Consider the following 23,629-nt stretch of genomic DNA (forward strand, 5'->3'; position numbering starts at 1 on the left):
ACGTTGGCTTCACAGTGCAGAGGTACCGGGTTCGATTCCGGCTCCGGCCTCCCTGTGTGGAGTTTGCATGTTCTCCCCGGGCCTGCGTGGGTTTTCTCCGGGTGCTCCGGTTTCCTCCCACATTCCAAAAACATGCGTGGCAGGCTGATTGAACACTCTAAATTGTCCCGCGGTGTGAGTGTGAGTGCGAATGGTTGTTTGTTTCTGTGTGCCCTGCGATTGGCTGGCAACCGATTCGGGGTGTCCCCCGCCTACTGCCCGAAGACACCTGGGATAGGCTCCAGCACCCCCCGCGACCCTAGTGAGGATCAAGCGGCTTGGAAGATGAATGAATGAATGAATAAAGATGTCTAATGTTCATTTTATATTAAAAATTTGTTGTAATAACCTCATAACTTGTGTTGTATTTCAAGCTGAAATGTACGCAGGCCAATTCTATTGGCCATTTATTAGCAATTTTAAAATTGCCAAAAATTGGCAGGTTTAGTGGGGGTATTTTTCCTATTTTCCTTTCCTGTCTTTTCTTTTTAAAAAGTTTTTTTAACACAGTAACGCATTACAACATAAGACAAAGACAACAATGTTCAAACACAAAAAAATTGTGGATTTTTGCTAATTTCTCACTGTAAAATTAAATGTCCTATCTGACAATGTATTATAAAACATTCAAATGTTCTGCCAGTATTTTATTATTGTAAGTGTTAAGGGACCAAAAAATGTGATATTTTATTCATTAGCAGCCAATTAGTCAGTTATCGGAATTTTATTCTGCCAAATATCTGCATCGGCCTAAAATAATCCATCACGTTCGGGTCTTTGTTTTGATTTCAAATTACAGTTTCAAGCAAGGGGTTAGTGTTCAAACCTAGGTTTTAAAACAAGGGTTGGGGGTCAAATTAGGCTTGTAAGAAAGGGTTAGGCTTTTAAAAATTACATTTCAAGACATTTTAAATTTCAAACATGGTTTATGGTTTCGAGCCAGGGGTCAATTCGAAAGTAGGGCTTCAAACTGAGATTTCAAGACAGAGTTCGGGCCTCAGGTCAATCGAGTTTTAAGACACAGTTAGGGCTTCAAAGGGTTTCAAACCATGGCTGGAGTTTTAAAAATAAGCCGGAGTTTTAGGTTCAAATAAGGTAACTATGGTTTCATGTCAGGTTTCAGGTCTTAATTATGATATTACATTTGAATTTCAAGACAAGGTTAAGTTTTAAAATGATGGTTTTCAAGCCTGTGTTAGGGTGTCAAGTTCGGGTTTCAAGTCAGACACCTGCACCTTCAAACAAATCACAGCATATTGTAGCAACCCCCGGGGATGCTCCATACATGAGATGACATCATTGTTTTGTCTATTTCTAGCTCACTCCTGACTGTATATGCATCACGTTTATTTATAGACACCCTTGTGGGTGTGCATGTGCGTGTGCTTGAGTGTGTGTGTGTCAACAAGGGAGGAAGAGGAAGGCATGACCATTTCCTGTTGAAGCTAGAAAATAAAGCAAACAGGAAATGAGTAGCACAACTTTCCGAGAGTCCGACCGGGAACCAGAGGAGAACGTGGGCCACCAGAACCAGAACCCCCAGCCCCAGACCAGATCTGTGCCTGCATACACACAAACGCACACACACTTGCAAGAGAAATGTTGGAGTCGTGAGGAAACATCTTGGAATGTTCCTCTAATCATCACAACAGAAGAAGAAGACAAAGAAGAAAGGTAAGAAGTTCTTTCTCTTCATTGATTGGCTGATGAATGAATGACTGAGTCCTGAATGGCTGGTTCTGGATCAGATTCAAGAATAGTTTATTGACATTATTAACTACTGCGCATTTTTTTAAAAATAGCATCAAGTATGGTTTCGAGCCTGAGTTGCGGTGTCAATGAGGTTTTCGGATCAAGTGTCAGGAGAGTCTCAAACAATGCTGAGGATTTTAAACAAAGGTCATGGTCTCAAATTTGGGGTTCGAATTAGGTTCAGCCCATTAAACTGGTGTTTTCAGCCTGGGTTTGGGCTTTTAACAATGGTTGGGGTGTCAAATAAGTGTCTCAAGTCAATGTGAGGGTTTTAACCAAGGGTTAGAATGTCCAAATTGCCTGGGTCAGGCTTTCAAATGGGTTTCAAGTTGTCAAATTGCGCTTTCAAGTCAAGGGTAAAGACTCATACATGTGAAGGTGGCATGCTTCTTTTCTAACCTACAGGTTTTATTGTGTGTGTGTGTGTGTGTGTGTGTGTGTGCGTGCATGTGTGCGTGTGTTTGTGTGTGTGTGTGTGTGTGTGTGTGTGTGTGTGAGCGTGCGTGCGTGCGCCATACGTGCACAAGCGTGTGCAGACGTGTTACGCAACAGCCATGTCATGAGGGCAAAGTAGTAAAAGTGTCAAAATGAGATGCAAAGATGAATTCTTGCTTCACCCAACACACACACACACACACACACACACACATTTGTAAACATACAGTACGTACGTGTGTTTATACAATCTATGTGCATTCATATCTGTGTGTGTGTGTGTATTATATTTGCGTATGTTCATGCACGTGTTCATGTAGTACGCGCATGTTCAAATCTGTGTGTTTGTTCGTGTTGTATGTGTTGTTTGTGTTGTATTTGGGTACAGTCATGTGTCTGCGCGTTTATATCTGAGCGCATGTGTTCATATGTGTGTGGGTTTAGGCATTTGTGTGCATTAGTTTCAATTTGTATGCACTCTTGCAAGTGTGTGTTCACGTTTGTGTATGCTTGTATGTGTACGTGTCTTCATACAGTACATGTGTATTCATATCCGTGTGCAGAGTTGGGTGGGTTACTTTAAAAATGTATTCTGATACAGTTATGAGCTACCTGTTATAAAATGTATTTCGTAACATAATCCAAGGACCATAATGTAAAAGTAATGTAACTTGAATATTTATCATTACTTTTGGATTACACTATACCAAATATGTTTCAAAAAGATGGACCAAAAAATCAAAATGATATGAATTGTGTATATAGTTGTCTATTCTCTTTTGTCCTTTGGTTGTTTAATCTGTACTGTATGGTTGAGGAATGCTGAGCACCTGCAATTCAAATCCAAAGCACAAGAACTGTGAGGAACACTTGCGTCCCCTGCTGCAGGGATGAATAAATGATGGATGCAGTCGCGAATGGATTGAAGCCCATGTGAAACAATTGCCGTTTTCGAACTGTCCCTGAGGGCAACACCTCACATAATAGCTAGCTAGCTAGATAGATAGCTAGATAGATAGATAGATGCCTTTTAAGTCAATTTAACCAACCTGAACCAATTACGACAGTGACCTAACTCATTTAATCGTTGGCCAACCACGTACGTGGGTCGACCATTGGAGCTATAGTGTGAGCAGATTTTAACTTCATTCAGGGAAATTGGTCTACAGAGCGAGTGATCGAGGACTCGACTGCGGTCCATCGTCAATCCATCCATCCATCCATTTCCCGATCCACTTATCCTCACAAGGGGAGCATGGATGCTCGAGCCTATTCCAGCTGTCTTCGGGCAGTAAGCGGGGGACACCCTGAACCGGTTGCCAGACAATCGCAGGGCACACAAAGACGAACAAACCATCCACGCTCACACTCACACCTAGGGTCAATTTTAGTTGTTCAATCAGCCTGCCGTGCATGTTTTTTGGAATGTGGGAGGAAACCGGAGTACCCGGAGAAAAAAAACAACAGAACATGCAAACTCCACACAGGGAGACTGGGGCTGGAATTGAACCTCTGCACTGTGAGGTTGACGCGCTATCCACTGGACCACCATGCTGCCGTATTAAAAACGTATTAAAATCCTGCAAAATAATTGACATTTTTCCTAAATGTACCTGTAATCTGATTACATTTTTTAACTGTAATGGAATACTTTTTTGGGGGGGACGGGGGGCGTATCCCGAATACATAACCTTGGTGTACATGCATTCTGTTACTCCCCGAGCCTGTGTGAGGTTAAATTTTTGTGTTTCCATGTTTGTGTCCGTGTATGTGGTTTGTAGAACAGGTGAGAGTTTGTGTTTGTGTTTGTGCGTGTGCGCGTACAGGTATGTTCAAAATTTTGTACATTCATTACGAGTGCTTATATTTTACGTATGCGCAGTGACTTGCGTTGAAAGTCCAAGAATATTGTGTGAGCAATGTCAACGTGTGTTGATGGAGCTGTGTGCTTGTCAGTCATCACTTTCTCATACACACGAACACGCACACACACACACACACACACACGCACGCACGCGCGCACACGCGCACACACGCACACGCACACGTATTGTACTTTTCCTGCGTCGGGCGCGGTCCATTTGGAGGACGGGCATGTGACCTCCAGAGGGACGAACTGGAGTTGTCACTGAGCGTCACCCAATTTTATGGCAACATTTCCGAGTAGCTTGAACGCAGCACGGCGCACGGCTCTCACTGGTGTTTTTTTTCAGTCTCTCTGCTGTTTTGCTCCTTTTCCTCGAGGGAACTGAACCGAGCCGAGTTTCTCTTCTCCACGAGAAACCCTCTCACTCACTCAGTCAGTCACTCCTTCTTTTCGTGGACGTTTAAATCACCGAGCCGCGAAAATGGCTCGCAGCGGTGAGTGAGCGTGTTCGAACCCAAACTTTCACCTTCTTTCAATTGAGAGATTTAAAAACAGGTGTGGGGAGGAGGCGAAACATCGCGCAGGTTTTTTGACGCGCTTCACTTAACACATTTATCGCAACAAAACACCTGTTTACATTTGGGGGAAGAATTGTGGTGATATTTACGTCATTGTTATTTGCACCTAAATTATTAGCGGTTGGTGAACGCAACATTTCTAATTATCATTGTTAAGAATGGACTGGTGTGTTTGTTTTGAAATGTTTGGATCGTGTGCTATTAGTTAATTTTTGTAAATAAATATTTAATGAATATTCTTACTCACATAGTACTAATATTAAGATTTGGTTGAAATGTGCAACCTGGCTGGCTGCGTTCAAGATTGTAGCACACGTGTCTTGTATACTAATTGCATGTTGATCATTGACAGCCATCGTTAAGCTTTTTATTTGACGTCCATCAAAACACTTGATTTGTATTTGACACCTTTACTTGATGTTTGCCTTGTGTAAAGCAATTGAAGTTTACTGGATCACAATGCGTGTCAAGCATGAAGGCGCATTTGCCTTCAAATTCTCGATTCCAGAAATGTGTACTGGATAATTCATTACGTACATTGTCCCATGAGAGCCAATCGAAAAATAGCCCCCTCTAATCATCATTTAGTGGTTGTTGTTTTTGTAATATTTTGACTCCAAAAGAAGAATCATTTTTTAAAAAGGGTGTTAATCGGTAATGTGGGCTTCACGCTGTTTTAGGGTGTACCAAAGTCTTTGGTACTGATGGTGTGTACGAGCGTCTTGTGGAAAGTTGATAAAAAGCCATTGTGAAAAGTGTTTAACAGACTCGGGTTGACCAGCGGAATAAATGATTGACTGTGATAAACAATGGAGCTTGTTTGCATGTAGGATGACTCAGACAAAACATTCCCAGGAATTTTCTCACTTGTCAAGGAAAGACAAAATGTGTGTGTTTGTCTTTCCGTCATTCAATGACATGTTCATGCTGATATTTTTTGTATTCTACACTGCATTTGCTGGCACATGAAAGAAAACACAGTTGAAACTTGGCATCCATTTTTTTTCCATCTTGCCATTTCCTGCCCTTTTGTACAGCAAAGAACTATTGAATGAATGAATGACTGAATAAATGAGCCAGAAAGACCTCAATAGCTCTTTATGGATTTTTTTTTAAATATAGAAAAAAGCCCCTGGGGGGTGTTTTCACTTTGCTGATGTCTGCATGTTTCACTTCCTGGTGAAAATCAAAGAACTTTCCATTGAACTCTTGTGACCCCTGTTGGCTAAGCACTCACTGTTGACCTCAACACTAACTGCTAGCTGCTAATATCCGCAACGCTTCGGCCGGACCGTTAATTCATCTTTGTCAGATTTTTCCAAAAAAAGTGTGTTTATATATATATGTATGTATACTTTATATATTATTTTTCTTTTAAATAAAATAGATTTGATTTAGTCCATCCGTAGTTGACTAGTTTACAAAACCAGTGAGTGGTAACAATGATCATTTATCGGTATTCATCATTAAGATACTTTTCCACTGATAACTATTTATTAATGAATTAATTTATTTTTTGGTTTATTGATTTATTTCAACGTCACTTGAATTACCAATCAGAAACAAAAAAAAGTAAAAGTAGTTTTAAATAATGTCATTGTAATTAGCTTTTTCTGGAAGTGAATTCAACTCAATTTTTTTTTTGGGGGGGGGGGGTGAAATATCTGAGATTTTATTTTGAGATCATATCACCCAGTCCGAACTCCATGTGGACTTTGAGCTGTGATAAACACCGACACGCCCGACTGTAAACACACAAATGAATTGCAGGGTGCACAATTGTTGCTGTTGAAGCCAACACATGGACTTACCATGCATATAAAAAGTCTACACACCCCTGTTCAAATTCCAATTTTTTGTGATATCAATTAAAAAAATAAATCGCATAAAACTGTTTCCCCCTTAATGCAATCGACAACCTGTACAACTCATTTTTTCCCCCAAAAACATTTTGAGAGGGAAAGGAAAAACAAACAGCTAAGACCATGTGATTGCACAAGGTGAACACCCTCTACAGGAGAGTAGTGTTTTACATAGTTTTGACCCAGGCTCAATGACGGTTGATCAGTCCTGTATGCAACCGACAGTGCAGACAGTGATTGTGGGCAGTGTATGTTGTCCTGTGACATCACCGAGGCTCAACATGACAGACTTGCTGAATGTGGCTGTTATTCCGGTCATGTGACTTATGGGATTGGTCACAGATGTTTTTGCTCACATTTTGATTGCTGAGCAGATATTTTTCTTTGGGCAAAGTCGCCAAAGATCCCAAAGAATGACTCATTGATCCTTGTGGAATGTCAGCCTGCAGGCTCCATTCATCATGTGGTGCACTGCTGCCTGGGATCATTATGGCATTTTCCATTTGAGAGTAGACATTTGCATAAATCGGCACAATTTTCACCTGAACGACTCATTTTATTTGTAATGGTTTATCGGCAGAGTGGACAAATGGTTAGCACGACTGCCTCACAATGCAGAGGTGCAGGGTTTGATTCCGGCTCTGGCCTTCCTGTGTCGAGTTTACATGTTCGCCCCATGCCTGTGTGGGTTTTCTCTGGGTTTCTTTCTTCCCACATTCCAAAAACATGCATGCCAGCTAAATGGAACTCTCTAAATTGTCCCTAGGTGTGAGTGTAACCGCGAATGTTTGTTCGTCTATGTTTTGCTTGAATTGTTATTTGGCTCTTGTTTAGTTGAAATTCCTTCACTCCTAGAAGGCATCATCCTCATTGCCATGGCAACAAAAGGAGGTATCCCTTGTACCGAAAAGTCGCTTTCACACGTCACATGACATGCGACGCCACATTGGATGTTTGCTGCACAAATAAAGAATGAGCACTGAAGAGGAAGTGATGATGGAGTTTACAGGAAGCGCTTATCACTTATTTGTGCCTGTTATGTGTTCCCGTCTGCTTCCTTTGACATCGGCGGCTTATCTGCGCTGTCATTAGTCATAGACACACACACACACACACACACACACACACACACAAACCTGCACATTGAGCAGGCCAAGGCTGAGGTGTGGGCTGCCGTCTGATTGGGTATCTTCTTCTCTTCCTTGTTTCCTATTTGTGTGTTGTCAGAGTGGGAGATGCCAACCTCTTGGCCTCTCATACGGAGGCCAGAAGTGAAGTTCTTCATACTTTTTCATGCATCCTCTTATGATGGACGGCATCACCCAATTTCTTGCCCGTTGGAGAAAGATGTCTGTAGCTAATTTTTTCAAACTTTCCAGAGGGGCAGGACTGAAGGAATTTGCTTTGACCCAAAATTGTCAACAACCTGTTCAATTTCGGGTATGGCTTTTGACACTTTTTCGTAGGGTCCTGTCATGATAGGCATGTGCCTCTGATTTCATGTGGTTTGGTGAAACTGGTGTGGGAGGATAATTCGTTAAGTCTTTGTGAATGACCAAACAGACACTAAAACAGCTGCCTCAAACCATAACGGTTGACTTGCTGTTCCATTTCCTGCATGAGACCTTGAGACTTTTGGCATCCTGGTGTAATCAACATGTCCACCCAATTTGGTGTTGATTGATGAAAATGGTGTTGGAGGCCTTTTTTTTTCAACTTTATGTGCAAAGGCCAAATTCACCAGTATTGTCTGCTTCAACCCAAAAAGGTTGTTCTGGTTATGATAAACATGGCCACCGAATTTGGTGGTGATTTATAAAACTGTTGTTGTGGGCAATTTTTTTTTTTTTTCTAACTTCCCAGGGAGCGCTACAGAATGAGTTTTGGGAGTAGTTGTGCTGTGGCCCACTGAAATAAAATGTATACCAAGATACATTCATTCATTCATTCATTCCTTTTCCAAACCACTTGATCCTCACTAGGGTCACGGGGGGTGTTGGAGTCTATCCCAGCCGTCTTTGGGCAGTAGGCGGGGGACACCTTGAACCGGTTGCCAGCCAATCTCAGAGCACACAGAAACGAACAACCATTCGCGCACACACTCACACCTAGGAACAATTTTAAGTGTTCAATCAGTCTGCCATGAATGTTTTTGGAATGTGGGAGAAAACCAGAGTACCCGGAGAAAACTCACGCAAGCACGGGGAGAACATGCAAACTCCACACAGGAAGGCCGGAGCTGAAATTGAACCCGGTATCTCTGCACTGTGAAGTCAATGTGCTAACCACTCGGCTACCGTGCCGCCCACCAAGATACACATGCTTGCCAAAATTGTTTAGATTTTGTGATTGTTGGGGTCCTCAAACAGGCAAATAAACAGACTACCTCCACCATCCCCGTCAATCGGCCACCCCTGGCCGTTTGCCACCGGCGGGTACCCGGAGCGTCTCAGTGGCGACCCCTTCCTCCACCCCACCGTCTGTTGATGTCCTTCACACTATCGCTGTCCTTTCCGCTTCATTGTTTGTGTCGGCACGCTTCCGCGATGCCCTGCGACCCTCTTGAAGAAAACAGCGCGGTAGCTCGGCGTGTGTTTCCTGGCCTGCCGCCGGGGCTGTTGGGTATTTATGGAAGCGATGCAGCGCAATCGTTTCCCGCCCTGCATTGACACATCTGTGTGTGTGTGTGTGTGTGTGTGTGTGTATGCATGTGTGTGTGTCTATTTCTGGCGGCAGCAAAGTGTCCTGCGCTGGTGAGACTGGAAACTGACTACATGACAACAACATCCGCACACACACACATTTGCGGACACACACGCGCACACACGCACACACACACATCTACATAATACACACACACACACACTTCATGGAGACACTGCATCATACACACATAATGTACATACACACATGCACAAATTACAACTTTAAATGTATAGTACGCGAGTGTGTGTGTGTGTGTGTGTGTGTATGTTTGTGTGTGTATGGTGAATGATTGCTGATCCCAACACAGCCGAAACTTTGCTTGTTAATCTTTAAAAACCTAATGACTCTTTGGGATTGTTACTATGGCAATTTGTCATAGTAACTGACAAACTGGTAGTTTGTATGTGCGCATGCGCACGTACTGTAGGCAGGGTTCGAACACACATTCTGTCCCGCACACAACAATATACAGTACCACTTTGGGCAATAGAAGTTGGCAGAACTAGAAATAATCCCCAGCGTCCAAAAAATGTCAATAGCACACTCTGTCGTGCCTAACAGACATATACGTGACATATCATTTGTGCAATCGCACCCCCGCCAGTTCATAATGAAGGAATAAACACAACAGCTAGACATAATCCACATGTAGAGTTGTATCATAAAACGTTTGATCTTATCGATCACGTGTCCCTGTTTCAGGTTCCACCCCACCCCCAACTCCATCATGCCCATTCTCAAGAATCTTCCGGTGCGCCTGAAGGGCGGCGGCCCCACTTTGGACAACGCCTTGTTCATTCGCAGAATGAGCCTCAACATCAACCCCCGCCACCACACCCCCTTCGACCACGATGATGACGACGACAGTCGCGGCGACCGATCCTGGTCCCCGGCCGGATCTTTCCTAGATGGCCATGTTCCCGGTGATCGCAATCCCTTTGAAGACGAGGAGGATGAGAACGAGGCCAACGAGGGCAAGAAAGTCAAAAGGGGAGCAGGCGGCTCGGGGAAGGGATCCTTCATCAAGTCGCCCCTGAAGAGTTTGGGGAAGCTGGGGAAGAATTTGAGATTGTCGGGGCGAGGGAAGGACAGCACGCCGTCACCGCAGGGGACACCGTCACCAGCGGACAAGAAGAAGAGAGGTCGCAGGAGCTCAGAAGGAAGTCTACTCAGGTAAACAAACACTCGCGGATCCTAACTTTGCGCAAATGCAATGTCACGAATTTCAGACTTTCACAGACTCATAGGCAGGAAAAAGTCTCAAGAATCTGGCACGTGGCACAGACACAGTAACGGCATCCCCTCTGACTCCTGTGCAGGTTTGCCGGTAAATATCGCGACACCCTAAGCTTCCGCAAAGAGACTTTCGCCAACGGTGATGTGAATTGTTCTGAGAGTGAGGTCGACTCATCCAGCCGCCGCCTGTCCTTCATGAAGATGGTCGGCCTAGGCAAGACCAAGCGAGAGCCTGGGGCCGACCCCTCCTTGCAGGGACCCGAGGACCAGCCGATGCACAAGGAGTTCGAGGTTGAAATCAAACCCAGGGAGCCACTGTCAGGTAACGTGGACACATGTAAGGTGGTTCTTACCAATGAGGAAGAACTACATGTTCGTCTCGGTTTTGTTCCTGCCGGGACAGTTCTTTGAGTGTTTTATGTGCCTTTAGCACTTGATGACTTTGATGAATTGTAGAACTGTCGTAGCACCTCCTGTGGCAGGCCATGCTTCCTCAACAGCCTAAGGAAACGTATCCTCTGCTGGGCCTTTTTCACAATATTGGCCTCCTACTTCATGTCCTGAAAGACTGCGATTCCCAGGAACTTGAAAGTCTCGACTGTTGACACTTGGCAGTTGGATAATGTGAGGGGCAGCTGTGGTGAAGGATGTTTCCTAAAGTCCACAATCATCTTGACAGTCTTGAGTGTGTTCAGCTCCAGGTTGTGTTGGCTGCACCAAAGCGCCAGCCTCTCCACTTCTTGTCGGTAGGCAGACTCGTCGCCGTCTTTGACGAGTCCAATGACTGTGGTGTCGTCTGCGAACTTTATAAGTTTGATGGCTGGGTGCGTTGAGGTGTAGTCGTTTGTACATGTAGAGGGACAAGAGCAGCGGAGAGAAGACTGATCCTTGGGGGCCCCCCAGTGCTGATGGTGCGTGTTGATGATGATGTCCTTCTCAGCCTGACCTGTTGTGTCCTGCACGTCAGGAAGCTGAGCTGCAGAAGTTTGGAGGTGAGGAGTTCCGGGATGATAGTGTTGAATGCAGAGCTGAAGTCCACAAACGGAATCAGTGCGTAGGTCCCTGTGCTGTCAAGGTGCTCCAGGATGTAGTCCAGTCCCATGTTGACTACGTCGACCACTGACCTGCTTGCCCAGTAGGCAAACTGCAGGGTTCAAGCAGGGGTCCAGTGATGTCCTTTAGATCCAGCACAAGGCATTCAAAGGATTTCATGACCGCATACATCAGAGCGACAGGCCTGTAGTCGTTCAGTTCTGATGTTGCAGGTTTCTTGGGGACTCGGTTGATGGATGATGAAGCAGGATGGGACCTCACCCAACTCCACGAATATGTTGAAGGTCTGTGTGGAGACCGGCACCCCACCACTGACTTTCAGGCAAGATGGGGACACCTTATCCGCCGCCGCGGCTTTCTTCATCTTTTACTGCTTGAAGAGCTGTCTCTCATCCAGTTTATGAATCACCAGGGCAGGCAATGTGGTCTGGAGTGTGAATAGGGTCGTTTCTGGTGGCGTTGAGCAGGTGTGGAAATGGGGAGGTGTCTTTTTCGACTCTGCAGGAAATAATGTTGGTTGGTACTGCGAATATTTTAAATGTTCTTCCACTATTTGTTCCTACTACAAATGTTATAGATGTTCTACTAGTGGTTGTTATTACTGTAAATGTTCTACATGCTTTCCTACTTTGGGTCCTGACTAGAATTTTCTTCTAGTGTTTGTTTCGACCAGGAATCTTTTGCATGTCCTAGATGTCCTAGTGTTTGTGCCAACTGGGAATGTTGGACAGTATGTTTGTTCAAGTCTGGGCTTGTTGTCATCAGATGTGCTGACGTGTGTTGGTGTGTGATTTCCAAACACAATCCTGTTTGCACCTTCATCAGGGCTGTGTACCGTTGACACACGGGCGGGAACAGTGACGTGCCCACAGCCCCTTTCTACCTATTCACGCAATCTCCACGTTGAAATAAATGTGTCCTTCACAGGACCTTTAGAAGCCGACAAGAACCAACAAGATGTATTTATTTTTTTGTGCTTGTTGTGGTCATGCGCGTTAGTGTGAAGAAGGCAATGAAGAAAAACACAAAGACAAAATGAAGAGATGAGGTTCTCTGCAGCCTTCTGATGGTCACGCTAAGATAACAAGGCAAAAAATGCATGGCAGCCCGAACTCAACCCAAGGTTTTGTTCATTGGAACACACAGCTAATTCCTATGGTAATGCAAGCTCAGAAATTGAAGCCAAAAGAGCAGGCCAGACTCAATTCAACCCAAGTTTTAATCTCCTGAAACATGCATCTAATTCTAAAACAAATGTTAATCCTTCATGTTTCACGTAATCAAATCATAACATGACTCCAAAATCATTTTCAAACGGCCAATAAAATCTGAACAGTCATTCAAAATTGGAAGCTTTAAAACTCAGTTAACCGTTTCCACTGAGTTGTTGTGGTGTTCTATCTGGTTCCTGGTTGCATAACTTTTCAGTTACGGAGAAGGCGATCACATTCCATTTGTCGGAGACCGGTCAATTATTAGCATGTCCTTCGCTACCTTGGTGCACATCAACGGCACCTTAAAACTTTGACTTCCCGTGAATCACTCCTAACACACCTCAGAGTACGGAAAGGCGGCACCGTCCAAAGTCCGCCCCATGAGGATGAAGGACACCTGCTGCCTTGAGATAATGCCACAAAATCTTAATATGATTTACACAGCATAGTGTATTTACATTTTTTACCACAGCATTATATAAATTATCCATATTGTAACGTCACAATTTCAGATTTTATTTATTTACTATATTCCCTAAAGAAAACGTATACTTTTACTGTGATAAATTTCCCATTACCCCCTTAGTTACTCGTTAAATAATACAAATAAAATTCAAGGCAATTGTAACTTTGCTCACTGGCCAACATGCAGATCTTTCACCACACAATAAATTAAATCCATTAAAATAACCTTCAAAAAATTCAACTAAAATCAACATTCTAACTACTCACTTTAAAAAAAATACATGTGACACTTCATTGCATTTATTATCAATATGACTTTTGACACTACTATAAAAAATATACTGTATATACAATGTATATATATATATTACACACACACACATCATTACTTTTACTTTGGTTGATGGGAAAGTTATCTTTAGATTACTACTAATGTTAATTTCTCTTAAGATTCTTGTAGTTTTACTCAAATACTGCTTTCAATTACTTCATACAAGGCTGCATTTACATTTCTGCAGACTCAGTGACCCGGATGTAATGGTGTGGAGCGCCACCGGTGGCCACCCAAGGAAATGTTGACTCAGCTGTCAGTATTAAATTCACTGTATGGCGGTTATGGTATGAGGAAGCAGGTGAAGGTGGGCGCGGCATCACCCACCCAGATGGAAGACATTTCCTGCAGCGGAACAATAAAACCACTGTTCATGCATCCCCATGACGCGCGCTCGCGCGCGTGTGTGTGTGTGTGTGTGTGTGTGTGTGTGTGTGTGTGTGTGTGTGTGTGTGTGTGTGTGTGTGTGTGTGTGTCTCTCTCAGGAGTGAAGGTGCTTCAAGAATTATGATATCACCCTACAGTGGTCTGACCCTATCAGTGCTGACATCCACTCTTCTCATAACAGACCATGTACACTACTGTACTTCCAAATAGTTGGGGATACAGTCACCCCTCGCCACACCACAGTTCAATTTTTGCGGATTTTCAATCCCTTTTATTGGAAAAAACGTAAATAAATACGAAACAAGCACAAGCTTCAAGGTCACAACGGATGACTCTGGATACTCAACATGCAGCCTGATTTTAAAGCCACACACATTTAAAGTAGAACCGATGGATGGCGACCCCAAGTGGACAAAAATACATCGCTTCACTTCACATACAATATTTTTTCCACGCATTGACTAATAAATTTATTTGTCAATCGTGTTCATAATCTCACAATGGCAAGGCTGCAGCCTGGATGCTCCCAAAAGAAAGTGGTGACTGAGCCCATAATGTCAGGAAGACTTGAAGAGTCACAGAAAGGCATGGAAGACCATGTCACTGGACATTTTCAAGGCTCAGACACCTTTTTGTGAACTTTGCCGTTCAACGCCTTGTCGGAAAAGAATGTGGCAGCATATATCCCCTTTAACAAATGACCAGGAAGGGGACGTGGCATGTAAACAAGTGGGAACCTTCCACATTTAAATATCAAAACATGCATTTGAGTGGAAGTTCAAAGCTACCATATTGGCCCACATTGTTCCTTTCTCCTCATACTCTTCCGTTGTGTGCGTGTGCGTGTGTGTGGCATCCTCTCTTCCTCTGTGGATGCAGAGGCAGACAAACACCACATCCACACATCCTTTCGTGCACACACATTTCGGGGTGAACATGTGGATTGCACCCTTGCGACCTTGTGGCCCTTGTTTCTCGTGTCCTTGTGGCCTTTTCCACCCTTGTCTCCTCATGTATTTTTCTTTTAGTGTCTGGCTTGTGTCCTTGTCCTGCGTCCTTGTCACCTTATCAACTCATGTCCTTTTCCCCTCTTTTTATTGTACCATTGTCTCCGTGTTTCATTGCATCCAGTCTCCTCATCTCTTTGTGTCCTTCTGTCTTCATCTCATATGTCCTTGTGCCCTCGTCTCCTTGTCACCAAGTGTCCTCACCTGCGAATGCCTTTGTGTCTTTATCTCATGCCGACATCTGTTACTTGTCTCTTTGCGACCTTATCTCCTCGTTTCCTTATCTCCACGTGTACTTGCGTCCTCCAGTGCTGGAGATCCTTCAGCTGGTGAAGAAGCGCGACCTCCTCCTGGCCGACACACACATCCTGGAGCTGGAGCAGGAGTGCAACGGGTCCGAAGGTGGCACATCCCCTGAGGAGGCTGGCAGCCCGGCTGTGGGCGTGAAGGACGGCCGGCGGCGAAAGGCCAAAGATGTGGAGCTGCTGTACGAGGAGCTGCAAAAAGAGCTGTGGGCGGTGGTCCGGGAGTCACTGCGCTCACCCACTGCCGGGCCTAACCTAGGCCTGGTGGTTCAGGTGAGGTCGCCAAAGCAAAGCACTACAGTCTAGTTCTCAGCCGCTCATTTGTTGCGACAGAGCAAGATTGGAAGACTGAAGTCATGACTGGACTCAACTCCCGGGGATCTCGTGCAGGTGCTGCAACAGGAGGAGCTGGTAGATGTGGACTGGATGTCGCCGGGCGGGCCCAGACCGAGGCAGTTGAAGCGACGTTGGAGGGAGGCGGTGGAGGACGCGGCCGATGGATCGCTGCCTCAGAAAGCCGAGTTCATGGCTGGGGAGCTGGCCGGCTTCCTGGACCGCATCCGGACTCGCGTGGTGGATGACCTGGTTGCTGCTAAGAGGAATGTGGTCAACATCTACCCCGAGGAGTACCAGGCCCTACAGGTGGGAAGGGAAATTAGGGATTCAATCCTGTACGCCTACCATTGGCGGACCAAGACTTGTCGCGAATAGCCTAAGTTTGTCACTATTTCGTAACTGTCTGTATTAGTAGTTTAAACCAAAGGTATAGTAGGTGAACTTTTGTGTTTAAAAGCCGAATTGTACTTTTTTAAAAACAGGTAGGAGATTCAACAAAAAAAAAAGCTTAGTAAAAGAACTGAACTTTATTTTAGATTAATTAGGGGCACTTAAAATGGTCCCGTGCGTGTACGGATTTCCATTTAACATGAATTTTTATGGGGCAGCACGGTGGTCCTCTGGCCTTTTTGTGTGATGTTTGCATGTTCTCCCCGTGTCTGCATGGGTTTTCTCCGGGTACTGCCACATAAAAAAAAACATGCATTCTAGGTTAATTGAGCACTCTCAATTGTTCTAACATGTGGTTGTGATCGAGTAATGGGTATGGATAACTGAGTTGGATCGGTTAAAGATGACATTCATGGTGGGGGGGGGGGTTCTCCATGATTTGGATGTAATTTAGAGTGTCATGGATGCAATTTAGAATGTTCAATCAGACTGCGATGCATGTTTTTGGAATATGGGAGGAAACCGGACCACTCGGAGAAAACCCAAACAGGTTTGGGGAGAACATGCAAACTTCACACAGGGAGGCCCAAACCACGATCGAACCCACGACCTTTGCACTGTGAGGTCGATGCACTAACCACTGGACCACTGGGCCGTCCCAATGGATCATTATATCAACTATAATGATACTAAGTAGGACCAATTGAAGTTGTAATCTGTGTCCCACATAAAGTCGGCCAGCATAGGCTCCAGCAACCCCGTTCTGGAGAAGCGTTGTTGAAATAATGAATTTAATAATAATCAAGCAATTATTAATAAAATGATTCAAATATTTTATTATTTCCAATAAATGTCATTTATCATTTGTATTTATTATGTTTTGAAATTAATTCAATTCTTACAGGTAAAGCACTGATGAAACAAAATAAATTATTATTTACTGTATGAAAATATCAATAGTCATGTGATTTTTAAAGAAATGTCATTATAGCACTGCACTGAAGCAGTCATGTTGTGAAAAAATGCTTTCAGGTGTACATGAAAAGTTACCACCAGGCGGTTGCGAGGCGACTTCAGGCCATCACGGAGCAACAGCTGCAGATCACCGACATTTACTCACTGCTAGACTGGTTACACAACATATACAACAGGTACACACACACACACACACACACACACGCACACACACACACACGTACACACGGATTCCACTAGAGTTTATGTGTGTGTGTGTGTTAGGGATGTTTTGGCTAAAGTATGCGTGTCGGACCCTTTGAGAGACTCTCAGCTGGGACCTCTGCTTCCTTCAGATGTTGTGGACAGGCTGGAACAAGACTGCCTCAACTGTGTCAGGGTAAGACACACGTGACAACTCTGAAATAAGTACGGAACAGTTGATTGACAATGTCACTGGACTTTGACATTTATGGGTTTGATTGATGGGAGCTTCTGAGTGGGTCATTTCGGGTTACAAAGGGTTGTATAATACATGATACATTTCCAGGCAGTTTCTATTCAATTTCCATTGGCAAGTTAAGCTCGTGAATTTTTACGTAAACGTAAAGATACACACTGGGGAAATTTACAGTCTACAGCACCAAGATTGTGGGTAGAAAGAAGAAAGCATTTTTGGTGGAATCGATTCTGTCCTGTTTTTGCGATGAAGCCAAAGTCATTTCATAAATATTGCTTTTGTGTCGCGTTGTGGTCAAGAAACTATCTTTAAGCAAGGGGAGGAATTTCATTTAGTTAGGCGATCATCTTGTCCAACTAAAATAAGTCCTCGTGGCATGTACAGCCAATGAGATAGCACTACTTATGTTTAAATGAACCTCCTAAACTGACTTCAACATAGTTTCTTGGGATCAATATGCCACCGAAGCAGCATTTGTGGATAAATAAAGCTTCTCATCTTATGTCAACATAGTTCTGCGACACCAAGATGATAAAACATGGATGTGAAGCAATTTTCTGTGTTCTAAATGAAGCTCCTCAACTCGGTTCAACATAGATACTTGGCACCAAGCTGTCACAAGATGGCACCAAAGCAATGCTTGTGCTCTGGGTCTGATCTTGTGACATTAGAGAGTCATGTTTCTCTTTGATTGACAGTCTCCAGTAGTCGTGTCTGTGTTTGACTGACAGTCCCTTCAGAGTTTTGCTAATGAAATTGTGCCAAATACTGACTTCGCAGGATGATGAAAAGCAAAAAGTCTTATTTCACAGATGGCTGTAAGGTGCGTTTGTTTTAACTTTTGGCTTGTCCCTGCCCTCGCGCCTGCAGGCGAAAGTGACCACCGAGTTGAGTCAAGTACTGGATGAAGAGGAGAAGAGGTGGACGGAGACACTGCATGTAGAAGAGTACCACATCCCTCTGGCAAAAACCATCATACAGGTGACACCCCACAACCCTTTGTTGTCATTGTAACACGCGCGCACACACACACACACACACACACACACACACACACACGCGCACGCACACACAGTTTCGTCTCCTGAGCAATTGAAGTGTTGTTACGTAAAGGTGCATTCCCGCTTGGTTTTGTTCTCTGATTGTCATCTGACTTTGTCCTTCAGCTGATGCCAAAATCAGCATGAGCAGTTTCCTCTTCTTACGCGCACACACACAAACACACACACACACACACACACACGCACGCACACTTTATCTCATCATTATATGAGCAGGTAGCAGACGCCGCCTCTCAGTGGCCATGGAAAGTACAGAACCAAAAAATAAATAAATAACAAATAAGTGGGAACATTTTTTAATTTTCTTTGGATTTTTTTGCAACATTCATTCATTCATTCATTCATCTTCCGTACCGCTTGATCCTCAGTAGAGTCGCGGGGGGTGCTGGAGCCCATCCCAGCCGTCTCCGGGCAGTCGGCGGGGGACACCCTGAATCGGTTGCCAGCCAATTGCAGGGCACACAGTTACAATAAATTAAAGGGGCAGTCAATTAAAAAAAATATAATACGTTCCATGTAGAACAACGACTCTAAACACGATATTCTGATAAATATTGCATTTGTGGAATTTGAATCAAGCAACAAAATCCACCCGTTTTGATGCTTCTCACGGGGAGGCCCAAATCATGGCTCAGCTTGCGAATGTCTCTTGACCCAACTCAGAAGATGATCATTACCTAAGCCCTCAGCAACTGTAGCAAATGTCATTTTTGACTTAAGTGGCAAAATGCTCCTCCAGATGGAAAAATTGCATAGATTTCGTTGCTGAATTCATATTCCACAAACTCGGTATTAATCAGTATACCATGTTTAGGATAGTGGAGCTGTAAAGAACATATTGTAAAGAACATTTCTTACTTGACTTGCCCGTTAAATATTTTTTCCTAATGTAAATTTATTTATTTTTATCACATTTTTTTTCCACGTATACAGTAAACATTTTACATGTATTGCAAATGTGTGCGAGTTTTTTAATATGTATAGTGAATATTTCGATCCATTCAGAATAAAACAGATTTTTTCATCTATACTCCACATGCAGCAAATATTTCTTTTCTTTTCTGAATATAGTCATCTACAGTTAGTTTAGCCATACTCAGTGAGTATTATTTTTTTTTACATGTGCCGTTAATATTTTTATTTTCATATATATACTGTACTCTATATTGACACTGAAAAAATAATGCATTTTTGAAGTGAATATTTATTGCTAAAAATTGCATTTGTGTGAATTCAACAAACCACATAGGACATTTACAAAGTGTACAGTACATGTGAATATATGCTGTACATAACGCATTTTCATAAATAGTCATTGAATGTATTTTTCATACACAGTAAATATTATTTTCCATCTTTGGCTACACGATAAATATTATTTTTGCTGTATTGTATCCCAATTATACAGTGTACATAAGAAATTTTATTTATTTATTTATTTAAACAGAGGCTGCAAGTTGATCTGGAACGTTCCGCCTCTATTAACAGAAGTTTAGGCTCAAGAGTGGCTCAGTGCAGCCTCAATGGCCTGGCCGACTTCCTCTACAGGTACACACACACACACCCATGCGCACACACACGCACTCAACCACACAGTCTTTCTTAGGCACACACACACACTCTTTGTCATTGACGTTGTGGTCTCTCAGTTTCCAGCGTAAAGTGGAGATGTTTCACGAGGGAATGCAAATTGGAATGTTTGGAGAGCACGAGGACGGCTATGTGTCCAAAACCGTGGCGCTGGTCAACTGCTGCCCGCCTTTCAGGTTTTTAACTTTTGACCTTCTCACACATACACACACACACACACATCTTTGATTCATAAAGGTTTGAATTTTCCAAAAAAAAGGAACAATAAAGAGACTTTCAAATGTCCTGAATTTTAACCAGTGACCTGCCTGGTTCTTGATATAATGCATTTGACAGTACAAGTTTATGGTAGGATGCCGTTACATCTGGTGACCACAAAAGTGTGCATATGTGCCGCTGCTGGCCCCCATAATTCCATTTTTAACCAGTGTGTTTTTGTTCGCCCAGAGGTTTCGTTCAGCGTTGTATTCCGCGCGAGACAATGACAACGGCGAGCGATGATTCGCTGCGACGCGCCAACAGAGCGCTTGACCACATCGTCCAGCAGGGGGTGCGAGTACTCTCCGAGCGCCTCTTCCTCCACATCAGGGTAACACACACACACACACGCGCACACACGTTTGACCCAAGGTTGTTTCCTGGGTCAATTTCACTAATAAATAACATGTTAAAGCATCCCGAAATATCAGGACAAACCATTCCCCCAAAATGCTGCTTGGATCTCATGATCACCTCTGCTGGTCACCATCTTTAAATGCTGATTGCGTGTACGTATGTGTGTACGTGCCGTGCATCAGCCGTTCTTCGAGCGCTTGGTGAAGAGAAAGTGGCTGAGCAACACGGAGGCGTACGAACAAATCGAAACGACCATCAAGGAACATTTTAAAAAATATCATAGGATGGATGACCCTCCCTACCAGGTACACAAACACACACACACACAAACCTTTTGAGCGTTATACACTGTATGTACAGTCGTAATGTGACTGATTGTTGCGTTTAGCTGCTGGTGGCAGAGATTCACCGCCGTGTCCTGATGGAGTACCTTCGCTCTGTGATGCGAGGGCGAATCATCTGCACGTCGCTGAAGATGAGGAAGAGGATGGCTGGACGCCTCCGAGATGAAGGACGGCAGATCAAAGTGCTCTTCAAAGACCTAGTCAGTGCTTCGCTCTGCGGTTAATAGTCTTACAATGTTCTCTCTTCCGACTGTCTAAGCTTAAAAGTGGAGAGGTGCATTCATCTGAATAAAATCTGAGTTAAATGCAATTTTTACGGCTAAGGATACGGACGAGGATGAATGTCATAAATTATTATTTTATTATTGTTAAAATTATTTTTAAGGCGGACTTTACAAGAAAAAGTGGGCATTGCTCGCTTATGTTTGTGAACACAGTTACGGGGCTGATACAAGGTAGTTAAAACTAGCTAACAGTATACAAATTACTTCAAACTAGCTATCTATACGGAAGCATGCAATCTCATGCTAGCTATAAGCTAATCGTTTGTTCAAACCACTCTTTCTCCTTTTGTTAACATCATAGCTAACCATGTGTGTGTTTCAGGAGTCTCCGTCAAGCTGGTTGGATGGAGCTCTGTCTCACATATCAGAGCTCATCCAACTAGAGGACGTTCCCTCAATCCAGATGGAGGTTGGCGTTCTGGTCCGAGAATTTCCAGACGTCAGGTCAGTCCGTTGTCTGTCATCATTTGGCCTGACATTGAGGGGCTACTTGTGCATTTTTTGTTTTTATGTACCCTAACATTGCCAACCAGTCAGTCAGCTGGTGTGAATGCATTCTTTTCCCCTTTCCAGGAAGAAGCACGTGTCAGCCATTTTGAACATCCGCGGCATGACGCGGCAACGTGAGCGCCAGGAAATCCTCAACATCGTCAAGGACATAGAGAGCGGCGCGGGGGCGAGTGATGGCAGCATGGGGACACTGGGTGGTGCTGCAGGTGGCGGAGGTCCGGCCCGCATCACCCGGGACCATGCCCTCTTCTCCGAGGTCCCCGTGACTTCTGAGGTTCACTGCCTGAACGTGGGCCTGAGCCGTGTGGCCCTCACCGCCTCCTCCTGTTACGCTGCACTGCGACCCCGGGGACGAAAGGCTCGGACGCCGATGCACGACAACACGGATGACGTCCTCTGAGGGGGAGGAGAGATCGCTTGAGAATCTCTTGCAGATTTCAAACAACTACTTCAACACAGTCTATTGGTTTTGATGCATTTTCACCAGTTTTGAAATCAAATGTTTCTTCTTCAATTTCAAAACCTTCTGTTTCTATTCAGACCACCTTGATGCTAAACTAAGATAAAATCAATTAAGTTAAGATAAGCTTACCCTTTCCAAAAGATGTTAAAACACACTGCACCTGCTTCAACAGAGTGACTGCCCCCCATCCCAAAAAAGCAAATGTATGAGGTTTATAACTGGATGGATGGGTGGATGAATGGAGGAGCCACATCAAACGAAGGTTAACGGATGGATGCATCGATGAATGATAGATAGATGGGTGATTATCACATCAAAGAAAGAACGGCAAATGTGTATGGATGGATGGATCGATTCTTGGTGCCAAGATCAATGGATGATGACACATTAAAGTTGGATGGGTGGAGACATCTAAAATGAATTGAGACAAGATGGATGGATGGTGATATATGATCAATGGATGAAGACATCTAAGACAGATTAATGGCTGTAAATATAGATGGACCACATCAAAGAGAGGGTGGGGAGATTGAGATGGCTGGAACACATTCAAAATGGATGGATGATTGTTGGATGGATGAACCATATAAAAGAGAGCTAGTGTGCTAATGCTATGCAAATTTACACAATTGTAAGGAATATTTGGTTCCTAATGTCTTAAAAGAGGATATTTTGGGGAAACTTTGACCAAATTTTTGAGGCATTCATTTTTTTTTACCAATATTCCCAATTTACCTGAGAGCATTTTCAGTCAGTCCTTCTTTTTCTTCTTTCTCTTCTCACTTATATTGTGGCACATGAAAAATGCATAGAAATACAGTATGAATCATGGTACTAGATGACATTATATTGATTGTATTAAAACGAGGAGCGAAGGCAATGTGGAACAAAAAGATATGTTGCGGTGATTAATTATGATCATTGAGATATACAGTAGTGCAAAAGAAAAAACTCCACAAAAAGCAAATAATTAACTGACATTCTACTGATGACCTTTTAATGTACATTCGGATTTGTTTTGAAGGAATTCAAAGATCAACGGTGAGAAATAAGACTGTAAACTCACACGTAATTTATTAGTAGTGAACGACACTGATTATCATTGCCATTGATGAACGTTCTGCTGAAGAAGTACTCTATCTGCCCACCATTTGACACTTTTTTCAGGATAAAAGACAAATGAAAGTTTACTGACTCCTCTTCTGTTGACTTTGTATATGTGGATCTACATAAATTGATGAATGACAATTAAAGAGATTCTGTAACTAAGATTGTTTCCTTAAGTTCATGGAAAGTCCATCTATAGTAATGACTCAGAACACAGACTTTCAGTAGATTTTTTAGAGGAAGGGTTCAGTTGTATTGAACTTTTTGGCTAACTTCTA

The 23,629-nt window shown here is 43.5% G+C and overlaps 1 protein-coding gene across 1 annotated transcript; it reads left to right on the forward strand.

Moving 5' to 3' along the window:
- The first annotated feature begins 1,507 nt into the window (after positions 1-1,507).
- exoc3l2b (exocyst complex component 3-like 2b) lies at positions 1,508-23,434 on the forward strand. The gene is made up of 15 exons (XM_052078739.1): positions 1,508-1,713; positions 9,942-10,412; positions 10,559-10,797; positions 15,242-15,510; positions 15,628-15,879; positions 16,996-17,114; positions 17,203-17,317; positions 18,248-18,358; positions 19,886-19,986; positions 20,088-20,204; positions 20,476-20,617; positions 20,826-20,948; positions 21,032-21,187; positions 21,594-21,715; positions 21,845-23,434. The coding sequence occupies exons 1-15, from the start codon at positions 1,508-1,510 to the stop codon at positions 22,179-22,181; spliced, it is 2,880 nt and encodes a 959-aa protein (XP_051934699.1). The 3' UTR covers positions 22,182-23,434.
- Positions 23,435-23,629: the final 195 nt, after the last annotated feature.

Source organism: Hippocampus zosterae, chromosome 10 (assembly GCF_025434085.1).
Source record: "Hippocampus zosterae strain Florida chromosome 10, ASM2543408v3, whole genome shotgun sequence".
Classification (NCBI taxonomy): Eukaryota; Metazoa; Chordata; class Actinopteri; order Syngnathiformes; family Syngnathidae; genus Hippocampus; species Hippocampus zosterae.